This window comes from Ranitomeya variabilis, chromosome 6, assembly GCF_051348905.1.
Source record: "Ranitomeya variabilis isolate aRanVar5 chromosome 6, aRanVar5.hap1, whole genome shotgun sequence".
In the NCBI taxonomy this organism is placed as follows: Eukaryota; Metazoa; Chordata; class Amphibia; order Anura; family Dendrobatidae; genus Ranitomeya; species Ranitomeya variabilis.
In genome coordinates, this window is record NC_135237.1 from 48,970,581 (window position 1) to 48,988,856 (window position 18,276).

At 45.8% G+C, this 18,276-nt stretch overlaps 1 protein-coding gene across 1 annotated transcript in view; it reads left to right on the forward strand.

Annotated features, from left to right (window-relative positions):
• Positions 1-18,276, forward strand: part of RAB18 (RAB18, member RAS oncogene family) — a 49,387-nt gene that overhangs the window by 22,341 nt on the left and 8,770 nt on the right. The window contains exons 5-6 of the mRNA XM_077268452.1: positions 6,275-6,393; positions 7,556-7,622. Of these exons, the coding sequence (XP_077124567.1) occupies positions 6,275-6,393; positions 7,556-7,622 (186 nt within the window). The remainder of the gene's footprint in view (positions 1-6,274; positions 6,394-7,555; positions 7,623-18,276) is intronic.

The following is an 18,276-nucleotide window of genomic DNA, read 5'->3' on the forward strand; positions in this document are numbered from 1 at the left end:
GCTGCTAAAATGCTGGAATATGTCTGTAATTTTGTGACTCGCATTCAAATACTATCATCATTATTTCTCCTTCGCCTCATTGGGGGACACAGACCGTGGGTGTTATGCTGCTTGCCACTAGGAGGACACTAAGTGATACAAAGAAAGTGATCTCCTCCCCTGCAGTATACACCCTCCTGCTGGCTCTCAGCTAACCCAGTTCTTGCTTAGTGTCTGTAGGAGGCACTTGGGTCTGTTTTCAGACCCCAACTTTCTTATTTTAATTTTAATTTTTCTGTAAATTTTTATTTTTTATTCAACGGAGTGAAGGGGGCGACGGATCCCTTTTATAGGGCCCGCTCTCCCCCGAACCAGCAACAGGCGAGCACGGCGAGTATACCTCCCCGTCCCTCTCCTGCGATGCTGGAGCACGCCAATTTTTACTGGGGCGACGGGTTTCCATCTTTGGTCCCGATCTCCCTTTCCCCTGCAAGACGGCGAGCACATAGAGCCTGCTCTAATGTTCCTCTCCGGGGGCCCGACATACAAGGCCCACATCACATGGCGTTGCACAAAAGGGATTACAGAAGAGGATGACAGGATGGATGGAGCGCGCAGGGACAGGGGGACCTGCATTACCGGACTGTGAGTACATCAGGAGTTCCCCTCCTGCGCTCCGGATCGCTTTGCGGCCGCGCCGCCGCACACCGCCGGGCAGGCCAGAAATTTAGTCCCCGGCTTTTCAGCCGGAGTAGGCCGCAGTGGTCTCTATGGGGCAGGCACCGGCGGTACTTGCGGCAGAGTCCCTGGGGAGAGGCACCGGCGGTCGGGGAACTGCGGCGGTTAGCGTCGCTCCGTTGCGGCCGCCGCGCATCGCCAGGCAGGCCGGAAATTTAGTCCCCGGCTTTTCAGCTGGAGTAGGCCGCAGTGAGCAGATCCCTCCCACGGCCGTAACCCCGCCCCCTATATCGGCGCTTCTCGTCTGGGACGAGAGGCACCCTGCAGTTCTCGGGGGCCATTCTTCCTCACGCTGCCTGCGTGGAAGATGCGGTCCTGGGGGTGCCACTGGCCGGTACGCCAGCGGCAATCATTCGGCGCGCGGCCCGCCGACGCGCTCCACCGGCAGGCTCCATAAATTTAGTCCCCGGCTTTTTCAGCCGGACTAGGCCGCAGTTGAAATCCCCTTCAGGGGCGAAGATGCCTTCACGGTCCCGATGGGCTGAACTTCGTGGATGTACAGAAGCCCCTCTCCATGGTCCGGGCAGCCCCCACTGTCCCACCACTGTGAAAGCGGATGGCACAAGGAGGCGGACGGTTCCTCTCCACCTCCCTAACAAAAGGGATGATGGATTGAGGTTTATCCCTCTATCTCTGCACCTGAGGTAACGCCCATCCACGCTGCAATACCCGACATCCGCAGAAGCGCTCAATTTTCTCGAGCAACGGGCGTGACCACCCCTTACTTCTACGCTGGCGCCGGCTGCAGAAATTTACGCCCCGGCTTGGGCCTATTCATGGAAGTCTCGAGGCTCCGCCCACGTCATGCCTGTGGCTCCGCCCCCTGAATTGACGCTTCTCGCTCGCTTTGAGATTTTACCTAAACCCGCATGACCAGTATTCCTGGTCTTAAAGGCACGTGACCAGTATTCTCTGGTCTTAAAGGCACGTGACCAGTATTCTCTGGTCTTAAAGGCACGTGACCAGTATTCTCTGGTCTTAAAGGCACGGGACCAGTATTCCCTGGTCTTAAGGGCACGGGACCAGTATTCCCTGGTCTTAAGGGCACGGGACCAGTATTCCCTGGTCTTAAGGGCACGGGACCAGTATTCCCTGGTCTTAAGGGCACGGGACCAGTATTCCCTGGTCTTAAGGGCACGGGACCAGTATTCCCTGGTCTTAAGGGCACGGGACCAGTATTCCCTGGTCTTAAGGGCACGGGACCAGTATTCCCTGGTCTTAAGGGCACGGGACCAGTATTCCCTGGTCTTAAGGGCACGGGACCAGTATTCCCTGGTCTTAAGGGCACGGGACCAGTATTCCCTGGTCTTAAGGGCACGGGACCAGTATTCCCTGGTCTTAAGGGCACGGGACCAGTATTCCCTGGTCTTAAGGGCACGGGACCAGTATTCCCTGGTCTTAAGGGCACGGGACCAGTATTCCCTGGTCTTAAGGGCACGGGACCAGTATTCCCTGGTCTTAAGGGCACGGGACCAGTATTCCCTGGTCTTAAGGGCACGGGACCAGTATTCCCTGGTCTTAAGGGCACACGACCAGTATTCCCTGGTCTTAAGGGCACACGACCAGTATTCCCTGGTCTTAAGGGCACACGACCAGTATTCCCTGGTCTTAAAGGCACATGACCAATCCGAAACTGGTCATGAATGAGGAGCCCTCTTCCGCTGAAGTTTATCCCAGTGTAATTAGTTCCCTCAGTCTAAACTCCCTCGTAGAGCTTTTGCCATCGAGTCCGGATATGCGATTCACTGGATAGAAGCCTCTACGTGGGACGCTATGTCTGGTCTGATTTTTAAGGGTGACAGGCACTTTAAAGGGCGCCGGTCTCCCCACACCATCAACAGACGGGCACATGAAGGTCGCTTCCAGGTATTCTCTTCTGCATCCAGGCCTAACGCCAGACAACCTGTCCTGTCCACCCGGAGACCTGAACTCTGTGGATGTACAGAGGCACCCTTTTTCGGGCGTCTGAGCCCCCCCCTCTGCATCACCACTATTTAACAGAAGATGCAAGAAGGCGAATGTTCCCTCTCCACTTCCCTGTTAAGAGGATGGTGGATCGAGGCTCCTAATTTTTAACTCTGCAATGACCTGCTGGAAGCAGCGGCGCATTCTGCCACTCGGCAGATTAACCGGGTACAATCTCCTGTGGTTTACCTACCAGTATCCCTGCCCGATATGTCCTCAATTAAAAATGCCACAATCTGTCAAATAGCAAATCTGGTTTGTTCCGTTTTGCGGCTACGGGTCCAGCCCTCTACCCTCCCTAGCCGCCGCATGGATTGCTAGAGCAACGGTCTCCTGCCTGGAGACCTTAACTACTTTGATTCACACCAGTACCCCTTTCATGAAGACAGTTCAGCTGGTCAATCAAATTTTTGAGCGGGAGACTAACGAAGGATCGTACGTTCCTACAGCCCCGACCAACAGTGAAAGGGTTGTCCAGGACAGTCTAGATCTAAGGGATCTTGGTTCCTAAAAGGGGAACGAGAAGTAGGACCGATCCCGGACCTCAGACTTCTAACAATTTTTTCACAAGGTTCTTCTTCTTCGAATGGAGTTCCTCCGCTCAGCCATTACTTCAACAAAAAAGGTGCAGTTTCTGACATCCATCGACATTCGGGATGCCTAACCTTTTCAAAAATTCCTTTGCTTTTCCATTCGTGAACAGCAATTAAGTAACGACCTTGTCCTTCGGCCTTGCTACCGCACCCAGAGTGTTCGCAAGGGTCATGGCGGCTGTCATCTTGCATAGAGGCGTGGCCGTCCTGCCCTGTTTGGCCGACTGTTTACCCGCCCTTGCAGGACTACGCTAAGTCGTCTATATCACTTGATATACCCTCTCACCTGGGCTGGTGGCTAGACTTAGACAACTTCTCATTTCCAGCCCAGCAGATATCCTTTTTGAGGATGCTCCGGTACTCTTCCAGAAGGGTGGTAAATTTCCCTCCAGACAGGGTCATGGTTTTTCAACAGGGAGCTCGCGCTCTTGCTCACTCATCCCCTCATTTCATTCGATTTGCTGGGAGGGTTCTAAAAAAAAAAAAAAAAAAAAAAAAAAAACGGAGACGACAATGGAAGCAGTTTCCTTCGCTCCGTTAGTTTTCAGCAAGTCAAGCAGCCTTTCAGACGATAGTCTCTGAGCTCCTTCTTCATCCAGGGTTTTTTCTCCCGGTTCCATGGTTACTAGTAACTTCCAATGCCAGTCCTCTTCTCCCGATCATTGCTCTGGAGATCTCAAAGGTAGTCCTATAGTAGGTCCACTACCTTATGGCGGGTCAACCCATCCGATTTCAATTGGACAACGCCACGGCTGTGTCATACGTCAATCATCTAGCGAGTACCCACATTCAAGCACCATGGCCAAGGTACCTCACATGGGCCGAGATCTATCACTCGGTGATCTTGGCAGTACATATCCCAGGAGTAGAACTCTGGGCTGCGAACATATTTAGCCGTCAGGGTTTCACCTCAAGTGAGTGGGAACTTCACCCGGAAGTCTTCCATCAGACCTGCCTTCACTGGAGCTCTACAGTTGTAGTTCGGATGGCGTCCTGACTGATCGCCTGTGTACTCGAGTTTGTTGTTCGGCCTCGAGATCCAAGAGCCATCGCACTGCATGCTCTGGTTATTCCGTGGTACCAGTTTCCACTTCCGAAAGCTTTTCAGAAGCAGAAAGGGCCCCAGTGATCCTCGGAAATCCGCACTGACCACGTCAGTTCGCTTGCGGAGCTGATAGCTTTCTGTCTTTCTGCAACAAAACTGCAAGTAGGGACCACCTCGCAGGATGTTTTCACATGTAGTTCTTCCCTATTGCATACCGTTAGATCATTGGGATCTATTCTATTAGGGAAGGTCGCCCTCTTTTTTTCTCGGCGATATCCTCATCCTGACGAGTCTTCGGTGCTAACGGGTCTTTTCAGACTTTTTTCCCTTATTTCCTTCAAGGCAAGGTTGTCCTCAGGCCTTCCCCGTCCCTAGTTACCAAGGTGGTATTGTATTTCTACTGTCATGAGGGCATAGTTCTTCCCTCATCTCTTTTGGCACCAGTCCACAAAATGGAATGAGTTCCCCATATTCCGAACGAAGCGAGTGCTTTGAGTAGCTACGTCTTGAGGACGGCGTCCTTCCGAAGGTTGGACACTGTATCTTGGGTTTCCTAACGGCAAGAGGAAGGCTTCCTGACGTTTACAGGAAGGGTTTGGCCGTCTTCATCGGCCATTTAGCCTGGTGTATTCTTTTCACCATCCAGGAGTCCTTCCGTGTTAGATAACAACAGCCTATCTCCCTGTCTATCGTGGGTTCTAGGCACCAGGCGTCAACAAGACACGCCTGCAAGCTTGCGGATTCGTCCAGTCCGCATGCATTCTTGAAGCATTATAATTCCCAGACTTCCACAGATGTGACTCTGGGCAGGCGGACTCTGCAGGCCGCGGTGGCGCACTTGTAAGTAGCAGTTACACAGGGCCTGATCTGACGTTGTCCCCACCCAGGGACTGCTTTGGTACGTCCCACGGTCTGTGTCCCCCAATGAGGCGAAGGAGAAAGAGGGATTTTTGTGTACTCACCGTAAAATCCTTTTCTCCGAGCCAATCATTGGGGGACACAGCTCCCACCCTGGTATTGGCTTATGCTTGTTTTTATAATCCGATATGCTATACTCTCATATATAATATGACATGCTGTAAGCTAATATGTTGTTACTGATCTCCTACTGCTTTTTGCACCAAACTGGTTAGCTGAGGGCCAGCAGGAGGGTGTATACTGCAGGGGAGGAGCTAACTTTCTTTGTATCACTTAGTGTCCTCCTAGTGGCAAGCAGCATAACACCCACGGTCTGTGTCCCCCAATGATTGGCTCGGAGAAAAGGATTTTACGGTGAGTACACAAAAATCCCTCTTTCACTGCATGAATAAAAGCTTAAAAATCTGAATTAATTTCATTAAAATGAATCTTGATTTTATTTTGGTGGTTAAATATAACTGATTGGCCTTTATTAAAGAATCTGATTTCTGCATACTGAAATTTTTGTTCACATGCAGTTTTATTATGGATATATTACGTTCCATCTGATGTTACAAGACCACACAATGGGGCAGATTTTTTTTTGCAATCTTTCTGAATTTGAGAGAGCGCAAAATGAGTCTGGAAAGATTTATCACTGAGATTTCTGGCAAATTTTCAGACTATCTAACTTTTTTTTTTTTTTTTTTGTAGTTGACTTTGTGCCAGAAATGTGCACCAAAATCTTGGAGCACAGTGTCGCATTTTAGGCTTGCCCTTTTTCCAATAAATCGCACCCCTTTCCCGTGAGGCTATGTGCAATGTCAAGGTGCTGAAACACAATAAATAATTGTGTCTAAAACACAATAAATATGGTGCAAGTCGCAGATTTTGTGCAGATTTCTGCCACATTTAGCTCGATAAATCTCTCCACAGAGTTGAGGAATAGATTAGTATGTATAATCCATATTTGTCTGCAATAAAATACATAATACTGTCTATACCGTATGATAGTAAATTGACTTGCTTTGATTTTATACCCGTTTTGTCTTTTTAGTATATGACGTCACGAGAAGAGACACATTTGTGAAGCTGGACAACTGGTTAAACGAGCTGGAGACGTATTGCACAAGAAATGACATAGTAAAAATGCTCGTAGGAAACAAGATAGACAAGGTGACGAGTAAAAAAGGATATTTAAACAAAATGTCTCACCCAGAGAATTGTTTAAAATGTAGAACCCCACAAAAATAATGTTCTGAATATTACTAATAGAAGTTGTAAAGATCTTACCCAAGATCTCATGGTAACGAGCACATTCGGGTTCATAGGACTAGTGGGGGTGTGACGTCAGCAGCACTGAGCGTGATAGGACGTGAATGAATGGAAGCACATCCTAAGTTATACTTCCAGATAAATGCAACATTTTTTTAAATTTTTTGTGCCATTATAAAAAAAACTCAAAACTGTCTCTTACTGATATATTGGTGCCCTATCAATAGGATCAGTCATCAGTATGAGATCAGTGGGGATTCCCGTAGCCCCAGCAATCGGCCAGTGGTTCTGGCTCAGTTCACTGCTTACATTCAGCCAGAGCTACTAACAGTTGATCGGTGGGGTGGCAGATATTGATGACCTGTCTTCAGGATGGATCATTAATATATGTAGTGCGTGTGTTTGAGGGTTTTTTTTAAAGGATCTCTGGTGCTCAAAATAAGAACTAGTTAAACATGTAAAAATCCCTGAGATTTGCGACTTCTGTTTTGTGCTACGTTACGTTTGCAGAGATGTTCACATTTGTTGCTTTTGGAGCGCACTATGTGAAATCTCTTCTTCGCTGTCCAACTGGGAGTTTTTTCAGTCTTCTCTGGGGACATGCGCTTTCACTCCCTCCCTCCCAGCCAATCACAGCTCATCAGCATCTGAGACTGATAGACTGCTAGATCAGCTGATCTGTGATTGGCAGTGGTTGGGAGGGAGGGATGAAAGCGCACGCCCCCAAGATGACTCTGAAGAAACGCCCAGTTGTGCTTCAGAGCAGAGATTTCACATAGTGTGCTCCAGAAGAAACAAGTGTTAATATCTCTGCAATGGAATAAAGTGCATACATATAAAATATACAGCGTAAAAAAGAAATCTGTAGTAGAATCAGGAGAGTTCAGGGATTTTATTTTACAAGGTATTTAACGCATTTTTTTTTTTTTTTTTTGAGCAAGAGACAGGTCCTCTTTAAGGCAAAAATTGACTCCACCATTAATTGGATTAATAGGACGTATCCAAACACATTTTGTATTTTGTTGTGTTTTGCGTCGCTAATATTACTTTTTTCGTTCTGCAGGATAACCGAGAAGTCGACCGAAACGAAGGTCTCAAGTTTGCACGAAAGCATTCAATGTTGTTCATAGGTATGAATAGTGTGATCTTTCTTATGTTGAACCAGCTTTTACCTTCTCTCAGCCTTAATCACTCGGTCTTCATAGTGCTTGGCTTATACTGTAAAGTCTGTAATCATTTTTATGTTTAACAGTCTGCAGTATCTCGTGCCCCCTTAGTGGAGGAGGCTGAATCTTAAGATGATGCTGGGGATTTGTTCTTTGTATCAGAAAAACAATACCCTGGTTCCTATTAAGAAATTAATCAGCTCATAATTTTAGATCTAGGAATGATGTGTTAATAAATGGTAGAAGATTACAATATATCCTAACAGCTAAATTCTACAAAGAAAGAAAGCTGATTAAAAAAAATAAAACTACAAACATACATAACAAAAGATGTATATTCATGTTTCAACCCTGAGTGAGGGTCTTCATCAGGTGTAATACAAAAGGGTTAAACGTCCTGTTTTGTTTTGTACAAGCAGCGTAATGCCAGCCCGTGTGGTTGGTGGGAGAACTGGGTTCGGCAGAAACCTTCCAGTATTTTTGGACCAGTTGGGCTTTACTGTTCTTGGTATCTGATTCATCCTCTGCTCCTGAGATCTTGGACTCTAAAACCTTTAAGTCATGGACGAGACAGGAAACAGTCTGTGTCTGAGACGGCAGCGTCTCGCTCTTCATTTGATCTTCTCTGCCGCTTTTATTTAACCACATCTTAGAAGAGAAGCAATATGGTATTGATTGTGCTTGTACAACATGCGAATAACTGGTTACACGTATCGCTGCCTACAGCTCCTCTGAGACATTACTTGTATCTCTCCCCATAATAGATTTGACACATTGTAACTTCACCTGTTCCAAAAATGGAATCATTCCTGATGATCTGATATCCTTTGCCCTTGAGCTGTGCTGGCTCGCTGCACGGCTCCACGCCGAGTTAAGGATCCGCTCCACGTCTGTTGTGGTGGCCTCGCTTATTGGTCAATAGCTGGGATTCATTTCCTATGAGTAACGCCAGGTTGCTTTTTTTATGTACAGTCTTCTGTTCAACTATTTTGCCAATGCAATCTGCTGGCTTCTATTAACTTGGATTTTCTTGGGTGATGTCTGTGGCTGGCGCTGCTGCCCTGTAGCTCTAGGGCTGATGTGCTGGGCGACATCGGCATAAGATTTGCATGTACCGACCTTGTTCTTGTAGGCTTCCTCCAGGTGCTACAACCTTCTCTTGCAATCTGGATATGTCATTTGGCTAAAGAAGAAAAGGTATGGAATATTGTAAGTGACTACAACCCCTTTCAAAAATTATGGAATCACCGGCCTTGGAGGATGTTCATTCAGTTTTTAATTTGGTAGAAAAAAAAGCAGATCACAGACATGGCACAAAACTAAAGTCATTTCCAATGGCAACTTTCTGGCTTTAAGAAACAGTAAAAGAAATCAAGAACAAAAAATGTGGTAGTCAGTAATGGTTACATTTTTTTAACCAAGCATAGGGTAAAAATTATGGAATCACTCAATTCTGAGGAAAAATTATGGAATCATGACAAATGAACAAAAAACACTTCAAAACATCACTAGTATTTTGTTGCACCACCTCTGGCTTTTATTACAGCTTGCCGTCTCTGAGGCATGGACTTAATGATTGTCAAACAGGACTTTCCATCAATCTGGCTCCAACTTTCTCTGATTGTTGTTGCCAGATCAGCTTTGCAGGTTGGAGCCTTGTCATGGACCATTTTCTTAAACTTCCACCAAAGATTTTCCATTGGATAGAGATCCGGACTATTTGCCGGCCATGACAATGACCTTATGTGTCTATTTTCAAGGAATGTTTGCACAGTTTCTGCTCGATGGCAGGATGCATTATCATCTTGAAGAATGATTTCATCATCCCCAAACATCCTTTCAATTGATGGGATAAGAAAAGTGTCCAAAATATCAACATAAACTTGTGCATTTATTGAAGATGTAATGACAGCCATCTCCCCAGTGCCTTTACCTGACATACATTCCCATATCATCAATGACTGTGGAAATTTGCATGTTCTCTTCAGGCAGTCATCTTTATAAATCTCATTGGAACAGCACCAAACAAACGTTCCAGCATCATCACCTTGCCCAATGCAGATTCGCGATTCATCACTGAATATGACTTTCATCCAGTCGTCCACAGTCCACAATTGCTTTTCCTTAGCCCATTGTAACCTTGTTTTTTTCTGTTTAGGTGTTAATGATGGCTTTCGTTTAGCTTTTCTGTATATAAATCCCATTTCCTTTAGGCGGTTTCTTACAGTTCGGTCACAGACGTTGGCTCCAGTTTCCTCCCATTCATTCCTCATTTGTTTTGTTGTGCATTTCCTGTTTTGGAGACACATTGCTTGAAGTTTCCGGTCTTGATGCTTTGATGTCTTCCATGTTCTACCAGTATGTTTGCCTTTAACCCCTTAACGACTGCCGATACGCCTTTTAACGGCGGCCGCTAAGGGTACTTAAACCACAGCGCCGTTAATTAACGGCGCTGTGGAAAAAGTGAATAGCGCCCCCCAGAGTCGGATTTTCTCTGGGGTCTCGGTTGCCGAGGGTAGCCGAGACCCCAGAGAACATGATTCGGGGGGTTTTTACCGACCCCCGAGTTGCGATCGCCGGTAATTAACCGTTTACCGGCGGTCGCAACAAAAAAAAAAAAACGCGATTTGCCGTTTAATTTCTCTGTCCTCCGATGTGATCGCACATCGGAGGACAGAGAAATGTGGTCCCCGATGGCCCCCAATAGCCCCCCAATACTTACCTACCTCCCCCGGTGCTCCTCGTGTCTCCCCATGGGCGCCGCCATCTTTTTTCCGGGAAAAAATGGCGGGCGCACGCGCAGTGCGCCCGCCGCCCGGCACCCGGATGTTCTTTGGGGTCTCGGCTGCCGGGGGTAGCCGAGACCCCAAAGAACATGATCGGGGTCGATTTGCACCGACCCCTGCTTTGCGATCGCCGGTAATTAACAGTTTACCGGCGACCGCAAAAAAAAAAAAAAAAAAGCGATCAGTTATTTCTCTGTCCTCTGATGTGATCGCACATCAGAGGACAGAGAAATAGGGGGATTCGGGGACCCTATCATACTCACCCGGGGTCCCTGGGTCCTCTTCTGTCTTCTCCTGCCAGCCGGCTTTTTCATCATGGCGGGCGCATGCGCAGTGCGCCCGCCATCTGCTGCCATCTGCCGGCCGGCAGGAGAAGACAAGTTGGGGCTAAAATTAGGGTTAGGGTTAGAGTTAGGGTTGGGGCTAAATTTAGGGTTAGGGCTAGGGTTAGGGTTAGGCTACTTTCACACTAGCGTTTTTTGGCTTCCGTCGCAATGCGTCGTTGGAGAAAAAACGCATCCTGCAAAAGTGCTTGCAGGATGCGTTTTTTCTCCATTGGCTTGCATTAGCGACGCATTGCGACGGATTGCCACATGTCGCATCCGTCGTGCGACGGATGCGTCGTGCTTCGGCGGACCGTCGACACAAAAAAAACTACGTGTAACTTTTTTGTGCGACGTGTCCCACATATTTCAGTGCCACGTATTTAAGTGACACGTGCCACGTATCAAAGTGCCACGTGCCACATATTTCAGTGCCACGTATTAAAGTGCCACGTGCCACGTATCAAAGTGCCACGTATCAAAGTGCCACGTGCCACGTATCAAAGTGCCACGTGCCACGTATCAAAGTGCCACGTGCCACATATTTCAGTGCCACGTATCAAAGTGCCACGTATCAAAGTGCCACGTGCCACGTATCAAAGTGCCACGTGCCACGTATCAAAGTGCCACGTGCCACGTATTTCAGTGCCACGTATCAAAGTGCCACGTGCCACGTATCAAAGTGCCACGTGCCACATATTTCAGTGCCACGTGCCACGTATCAAAGTGCCACGTATCAAAGTGCCACGTGCCACGTATCAAAGTGCCACGTGCCACATCTTTACGTGCCACGTATTTAAGAGACACGTGCCACGTATCAAAGTGCCACGTGCCACATATTTCAGTGCCACGTATTTAAGTGACACGTGCCACGTATCAAAGTGCCACGTATCACGTATTTCAGTGCCACGTATTTAAGTGACACGTATCACGTATAAGTGCCACGTGTCACGTATTTAATTGCCACATATTTAAGTGCCACGTATCAAGATTTTCCATGGAGAACAGACACATCCAGAGATATGTCTGCTCTCCACGGCTGCAGCAACACACTGACAGGAGCCATAGTTCCTGTCGGTGTGTCACTGCGCATGCGCGAGCGAGTTTACCGGCGGTCATTGACCCCGGCACTCTCGCTTAACGGCAGTGCTGCGTGGGAAAGTTCAACGCAGCTGTACTGCTGTTAACCGAGACGCCGGAGTCATTGAACTCCGGAACAGTACGCGATACACTGCTAGGAGCTTCGCTCCTGGCAGTGTATCGCCGGAGAGCAGCCGATCGGCGTGGGACACTCGTTTTATGGATTCTGCGGACAGGGAGTATGAATTTGGTTTATTATTTTTGGATTTTTTCCTGGAGGATCGAGGGCTTCGCCTACAAGTGTGCTGTTGGTGAGTATATACTCTGTGTTATATGTTGTATGTACTGTGTGTCATGTATGTGTATTGTGTGTAGGTGTTTTGTGTAACTTTACAATTGTGCTAAGTCGCCGGACACAGGGACAACTCTCCCATCCTAATACCGGATGGGAGTAGTAGTCCCATACGGCGACTTAGCACAATGGTGGCACTAGCGTCGCATGGGGACACACACACGCACACACACACACACAGAAGGACTCCATGCTGCTTCACTGGGGGGCGGGGGCTTCCCTCTTCCTGTCCGACGTCACGTCCGGTCCTGGGTGTCAACCCCTCCGTACAAAGACGCCGACACCCAGGACAAAGGCGCTGTGTGTGGAAGGTAATATGGGGCCCTAGGGGGATACGCAGACACGCCGCTGCGTAAAGAATTGACATGTCAATTCTTTTTACGCCGGCGTGTTTGCAGACAAAAGCGCCGCGTTTTTTTGCGGTGTGTCTGAACGGCAAAGTGAATTTCTCATTCACTTTGCCGGCAGACGAAAATGACATTGCGCATTTTTGAAAAGCGCCCGCAAAATAGCGCTCAAAAATGCGCTATGTCTGAAAGTAGCCTAAGGCTTCTTTCACACTTGCGTCGGTACGGGGCGGTCGCAATGCGTCGGCCCGATGTACCGACGCACGTTGTGAAAATTGTGCACAACGTGGGCAGCGGATGCAGTTTTTCAACGCATCCGCTGCCCAGTCTATGTCCTGGGGAGGAGGGGGCAGAGTTACGGCCACGCATCCGCGGAAATGGCGGACGCGACGTACAAAAAAAAGGTTACATTGAACTTTTTTGTGACGACGGGGGCTAAAGTTATGGTTAGGGTTGGGGCTAAAGTTAGGGTTGGGGCTAAAGTTAGGGTTAGAGTTGGGATTAGGGTTAGGGTTTGGATTAGGGTTGGGATTAGTGTTACGTTTGGGATTAGGGTTGGGATTAGGGTTAGGGTTGGGATTAGGGTTAGGGGTGTGTTGGATTTAGGGTTTTGATTAGGGTTATGGTTAGGGTTGAGATTAGGGCTGTTTTGGGGTTAGGGTTGTGATTATCGTTAGGGTTGTGATTAGGATTATGGATCGGGTTGAGATTAGGGTTAGGGCTGTGTTGGGGTTAGGGTTGGAGTTAGAATTGGGGGGTTTCCACTGTTTAGGTACATCAGGGGGTCTCCAAACACGACAGCCAATTTTGCGCTAAAAAAGTCAAATGGTACTCCCTCCCTTCTGAGCTCTGCCGTGCGCCCAAACAGTGGTTTACCCCCACATATGGGGCATCAGCGTACTCGGGATAAATTGGACAACAACTTTTGGGGTCCAATTTCTCCTGTTACCCTTGTGAAAATAAAAACTTGGGGGCTAAAAATCTTTTTTGTTGGAAAAAAATATATATTTTTTTATTTTCACTACTCTGCATTATAAATTTCTGTGAAGCACTTGAGCTTTCAAAGTTCTCACCACATATCTAGATAAGTTCCTTAGGGGGTCTAGTTTCCAAAATTTGGTCACTTGTGGGGGTTTCTACTGTTTAGGTACATTAGGGGTCTGCAAACGCAACATAACGCCCGCAGACAATTCTATCAAAGTCTGCATTGCAAAATGGCGCTCCTTCCCTTCCGAGCTCTGCCGTGCGCCCAAACAGTGGTTTACCCCCACATATGGGGTACCAGCATACTCAGGACAAATTGGACAACAACTTTTGGGGTCCAATTTCTCTTGTTACCCTTGTGAAAATAAAAATTTGGGGGCTAAAAAAATCTTTTTTGTGGGAAAAAAAATATTTTTTATTTTCACTACTCTGCATTATAAACTTCTGTGAAGCACTTGGGCATTCAAAGTTCTCACCACATATCTAGATAAGTTCCTTGGGGGGTCTATTTTCCAAAATGGGGTCACTTGTTGGGGGTTTCTACTGTTTAGGTACATTAGGGGTCTGCAAAGGCAACATAACGCCCGCAGACAATTCTATCAAAGTCTGCATTCCAAAATGGCACTCCTTCCCTTCCGAGCTCTGCCATGCGCCCAAACAGTGGTTTACCCCCACATATGGGGTACCAGCATACTCAGGACAAATTGGACAACAACTTTTGGGGTCCAATTTCTCTTGTTACCCTTGTGAAAATAAAAACTTGGGGGCTAAAAAATCTTTATTGTTAAAAAATATATATTTTTTATTTTCACGACTCTGCATTATAAACTTCTGTGATGCACTTGGGCATTCAAAGTTCTCACTACACATCTAGATAAGTTCCATGGGGGGTCTAGTTTCCAAAATGGGGTCACTTTTGGGGTGTTTCTGCTGTTTAGGCACATCAGGGGCTCTCCAAACGCGACATGGCGTCCGATCTCAATTCCAGTCAATTTTGCATTGAAAAGTCAAATGGCGCTCCTTTGCTTCCGAGCTCAGCCATGCGCCCAAACAGTGGTTTACCCCCACATATGGGGTGTCGGCGTACTCAAGACAAATTGTACAACAGCTTCTGGGGTCCATTTTCTCCTGTTACCCTTGGTAAAATAAAAATTTGGAGGCAAAAAGATCATTTTTGTAGAAAAAATGCGATTTTTTTATTTTCACGGCTCTACGTTATAAACTTCTGTGAAGCACCTGGGGGTTTAAAGTGCTCACCACACATCTAGATAAGTTCCTTAAGGGGTCTAGTTTCCAAAATGGTGTCATTTGTGGGGGGTCTCCACTGTTTAGGCACATCAGCGGCTCTCCAAACGTGACATGGCGTCCGATCTCAATTCCAGCCAATTCTACATTGAAAAAGTAAAACGACACTCCTTCTCTTCCAAGCTCTGCGGTGCGCCCAAACAGTGGTTTACCTCCACATATGGGGTATCGACGTACTCAGGAGAAATTGCACAACAACTTTTGTGGTCTAATTTCTCCTGTTACCCTTGTGAAAATAAGAATTTGTGGGCGAAAAAATCATTTTTGTGAAAACAAATGCGATTTTTTATTTTCACGGCTCTACGTTATAAACTTCTGTGAAGCACTTGGGGGTTCAAAGTGCTCACCACACATCTAGATAAGTTCCTTGGGGGGTCTAGTTTCCAAAATGGTATCACTTGTGGGGGGTTTCCACTGTTTAGGCACATCAGGGACTCTCCAAACGCGACATGGCATCCGATCTCAATTCCAGCCAATTCTGCATTGAAAAAGTCAAACGGTGCTCCTTCACTTCCAAGCTCTGCGGTGCGCCCAAACAGTGGTTTACCTCCACATATGGGGTATCGACGTACTCAGGAGAAATTGCACAACAACTTTTGTGGTCTAATTTCTCCTGTTACCCTTGTGAAAATAAGAATTTGTGGGCGAAAAAATCATTTTTGTGAAAACAAATGCGATTTTTTATTTTCACGGCTCTACGTTATAAACTTCTGTGAAGCACTTGGGGGTTCAAAGTGCTCACCACACATCTAGATAAGTTCCTTGGGGGGTCTAGTTTCCAAAATGGTATCACTTGTGGGGGGTTTCCACTGTTTAGGCACATCAGGGACTCTCCAAACGCGACATGGCATCCGATCTCAATTCCAGCCAATTCTGCATTGAAAAAGTCAAACGGTGCTCCTTCACTTCCAAGCTCTGCGGTGCGCCCAAACAGTGGTTTACCTCCACATATGGGGTATCGACGTACTCAGGAGAAATTGCACAACAACTTTTGTGGTCTAATTTCTCCTGTTACCCTTGTGAAAATAAGAATTTGTGGGCGAAAAAATCATTTTTGTGAAAACAAATGCGATTTTTTATTTTCACGGCTCTACGTTATAAACTTCTGTGAAGCACTTGGGGGTTCAAAGTGCTCACCACACATCTAGATAAGTTCCTTGGGGGGTCTAGTTTCCAAAATGGTATCACTTGTGGGGGGTTTCCACTGTTTAGGCACATCAGGGACTCTCCAAACGCGACATGGCATCCGATCTCAATTCCAGCCAATTCTGCATTGAAAAAGTCAAACGGTGCTCCTTCACTTCCAAGCTCTGCGGTGCGCCCAAACAGTGGTTTACCTCCACATATGGGGTATCGGCGTACTCAGGAAAAATTGCACAACAAAATTTGTGGTTAAATTTCTGTTTTTACACTTGTGAAAATTAAAAAAAATGGTTCTGAAGTAAAATGTTTGCAAAAAAAAGTAAAATGTTAATTTTTTTCTTCCACATTGTTTTAGTTCCTGTGAAGTACGTAAAGGGTTAATAAACTTCTTGAATGTGGTTTTGAGCAGCTTGAGGGGTGCAGTTTTTAGAATGGTGTCACACTTGGTTATTTTCTATCATATAGACCCCTCAAAATCACTTCAAAGGTGATGTGGTCCCTAAAAAAAACATGGTGTTGTAAAAATGAGAAATTGCTGGTCAACTTTTAACCCTTATAACTCCCTAACAAAAAAAAAAAATTGTTTCCAAAATTGTGCTGATGTAAAGTAGACATGTGAGAAATGTTATTTATTAACTATTTTTTGTGACATATCTCTCGGATTTAAGGGCATAAAAATACAAAGTTTGAAAATTGCAAAATTTTAAAAATTTTCGCCATATTTCCATTTTTTTCATAAATAATCGCAAGTAATATCGAAGAAATGTTACCACTAACTTGAAGTACAACATGTCACGAAAAAACAATCTCAGAATCAGCGGGATCCGATAAAGCGTTCCAGAGTTATAACCTCATAAAGTGACACTGGTCAGAATTGTAAAAATTGGCTCGGTCATTAAGTACCAAATTGGCTCTGTCACTAAGGGGTTAACAACCTTCCCATGTTTGTATTTAGTCCAGATTTTAGACACAGCTGACTGTGGACAACCAACATCTTTTGCAACATTGCGTGATGATTTACCCTCTTTTAAGAGTTTGATAATCCTCTCCTTTGTTTCAATTGACATCTCTCGTGTTGGAGCCATGATTCATGTCAGTCCACTTGGTGCAACAGCTCTCAAAGGTGTGATCACTCCTTTTTAGATGCAGACTAACGAGCAGATCTAATTTGATGCAGGTATTAGTTTTTGGAATGAAAATTTACAGGGTGACTCCATAATTTTTTTTTCCTCATAATTGAGTGACTCCATAATTTTTACCCTATGCTTGGTTACAAAAAGTAACCATTACTGACTACAACATTTTTTGCTCTTGATTTCTTTTACTGTTTCTTAAAGCCAGAAAGTTGCCATGTGAAATGACTTAAGTTTTGTGCCATGTCTGTGATCGGCTTATTTTTTCTACAAAATTAAACAACTGAATGAACATCCTCCAAGGCCGGTGATTCCATAATTTTTGCCAGGGGTTGTGTAACATTCCAGTTCAGAAGCAAGACCCAAACACTGTAGCCACTTAAAGACCTCAACCACCATCATCCATTAATTAGTTATATTTAATGTTTATCTATGGGTCTCTAATGCATCCATCGTAGCTTCCACTTAACCCCTAAACGGGTTCTTCAGCCTTGGGGTACAAGTGTGTGGTTACTCGTTGTGACTGCAGACTTGTGGATTCTCACATTTGCTCTCGCTTTGAGGATTCTCCTGTGCCGGTGCCTGGAGCTGGCGGCCCTGTGACTGCAATGATGCAATTTACATACTTGCTGTCTAATCTACCGGATCTGGCCTCGCTCTATACACTTCCATTGAACCAGGCCATGCACGTCTAGTCGGCACGTAACGTCATGTATGCAAATCGTATACATCAGAGTTCCTGGCAGTGCGCAATGTGAGGATTCACAAATCTGTAATCACATAGTGTCTGCAGATTTGTAGCCTAAGGCCAGACAATGCCTTCAACTCAAAATGATATATACAGGCGCTTCTCACAAAATTTGAAGATCAAAAAGTTAATAGATTTCAGTTTTCAATACAAAAAGTGAAACTCCTATATTATATAGTCATAATCATCAACATTAACAGAAATAAACACTTGAAATATGTTTTTGTATTGAAAAACTGAAATAAATTAACTTTTTGATGATACCCTTAATTTAGTGAGAAGCACCTCTGTGTGTGTGTGTGTGTGTGTGTGTGTGTGTGTATATATATATATATATATATATGTAAATTAAAAATATATAATAAAAGGAAAATAAAAAAGCAGACGTTTCTTTTTAGTGTTACTTTTTGATGATAT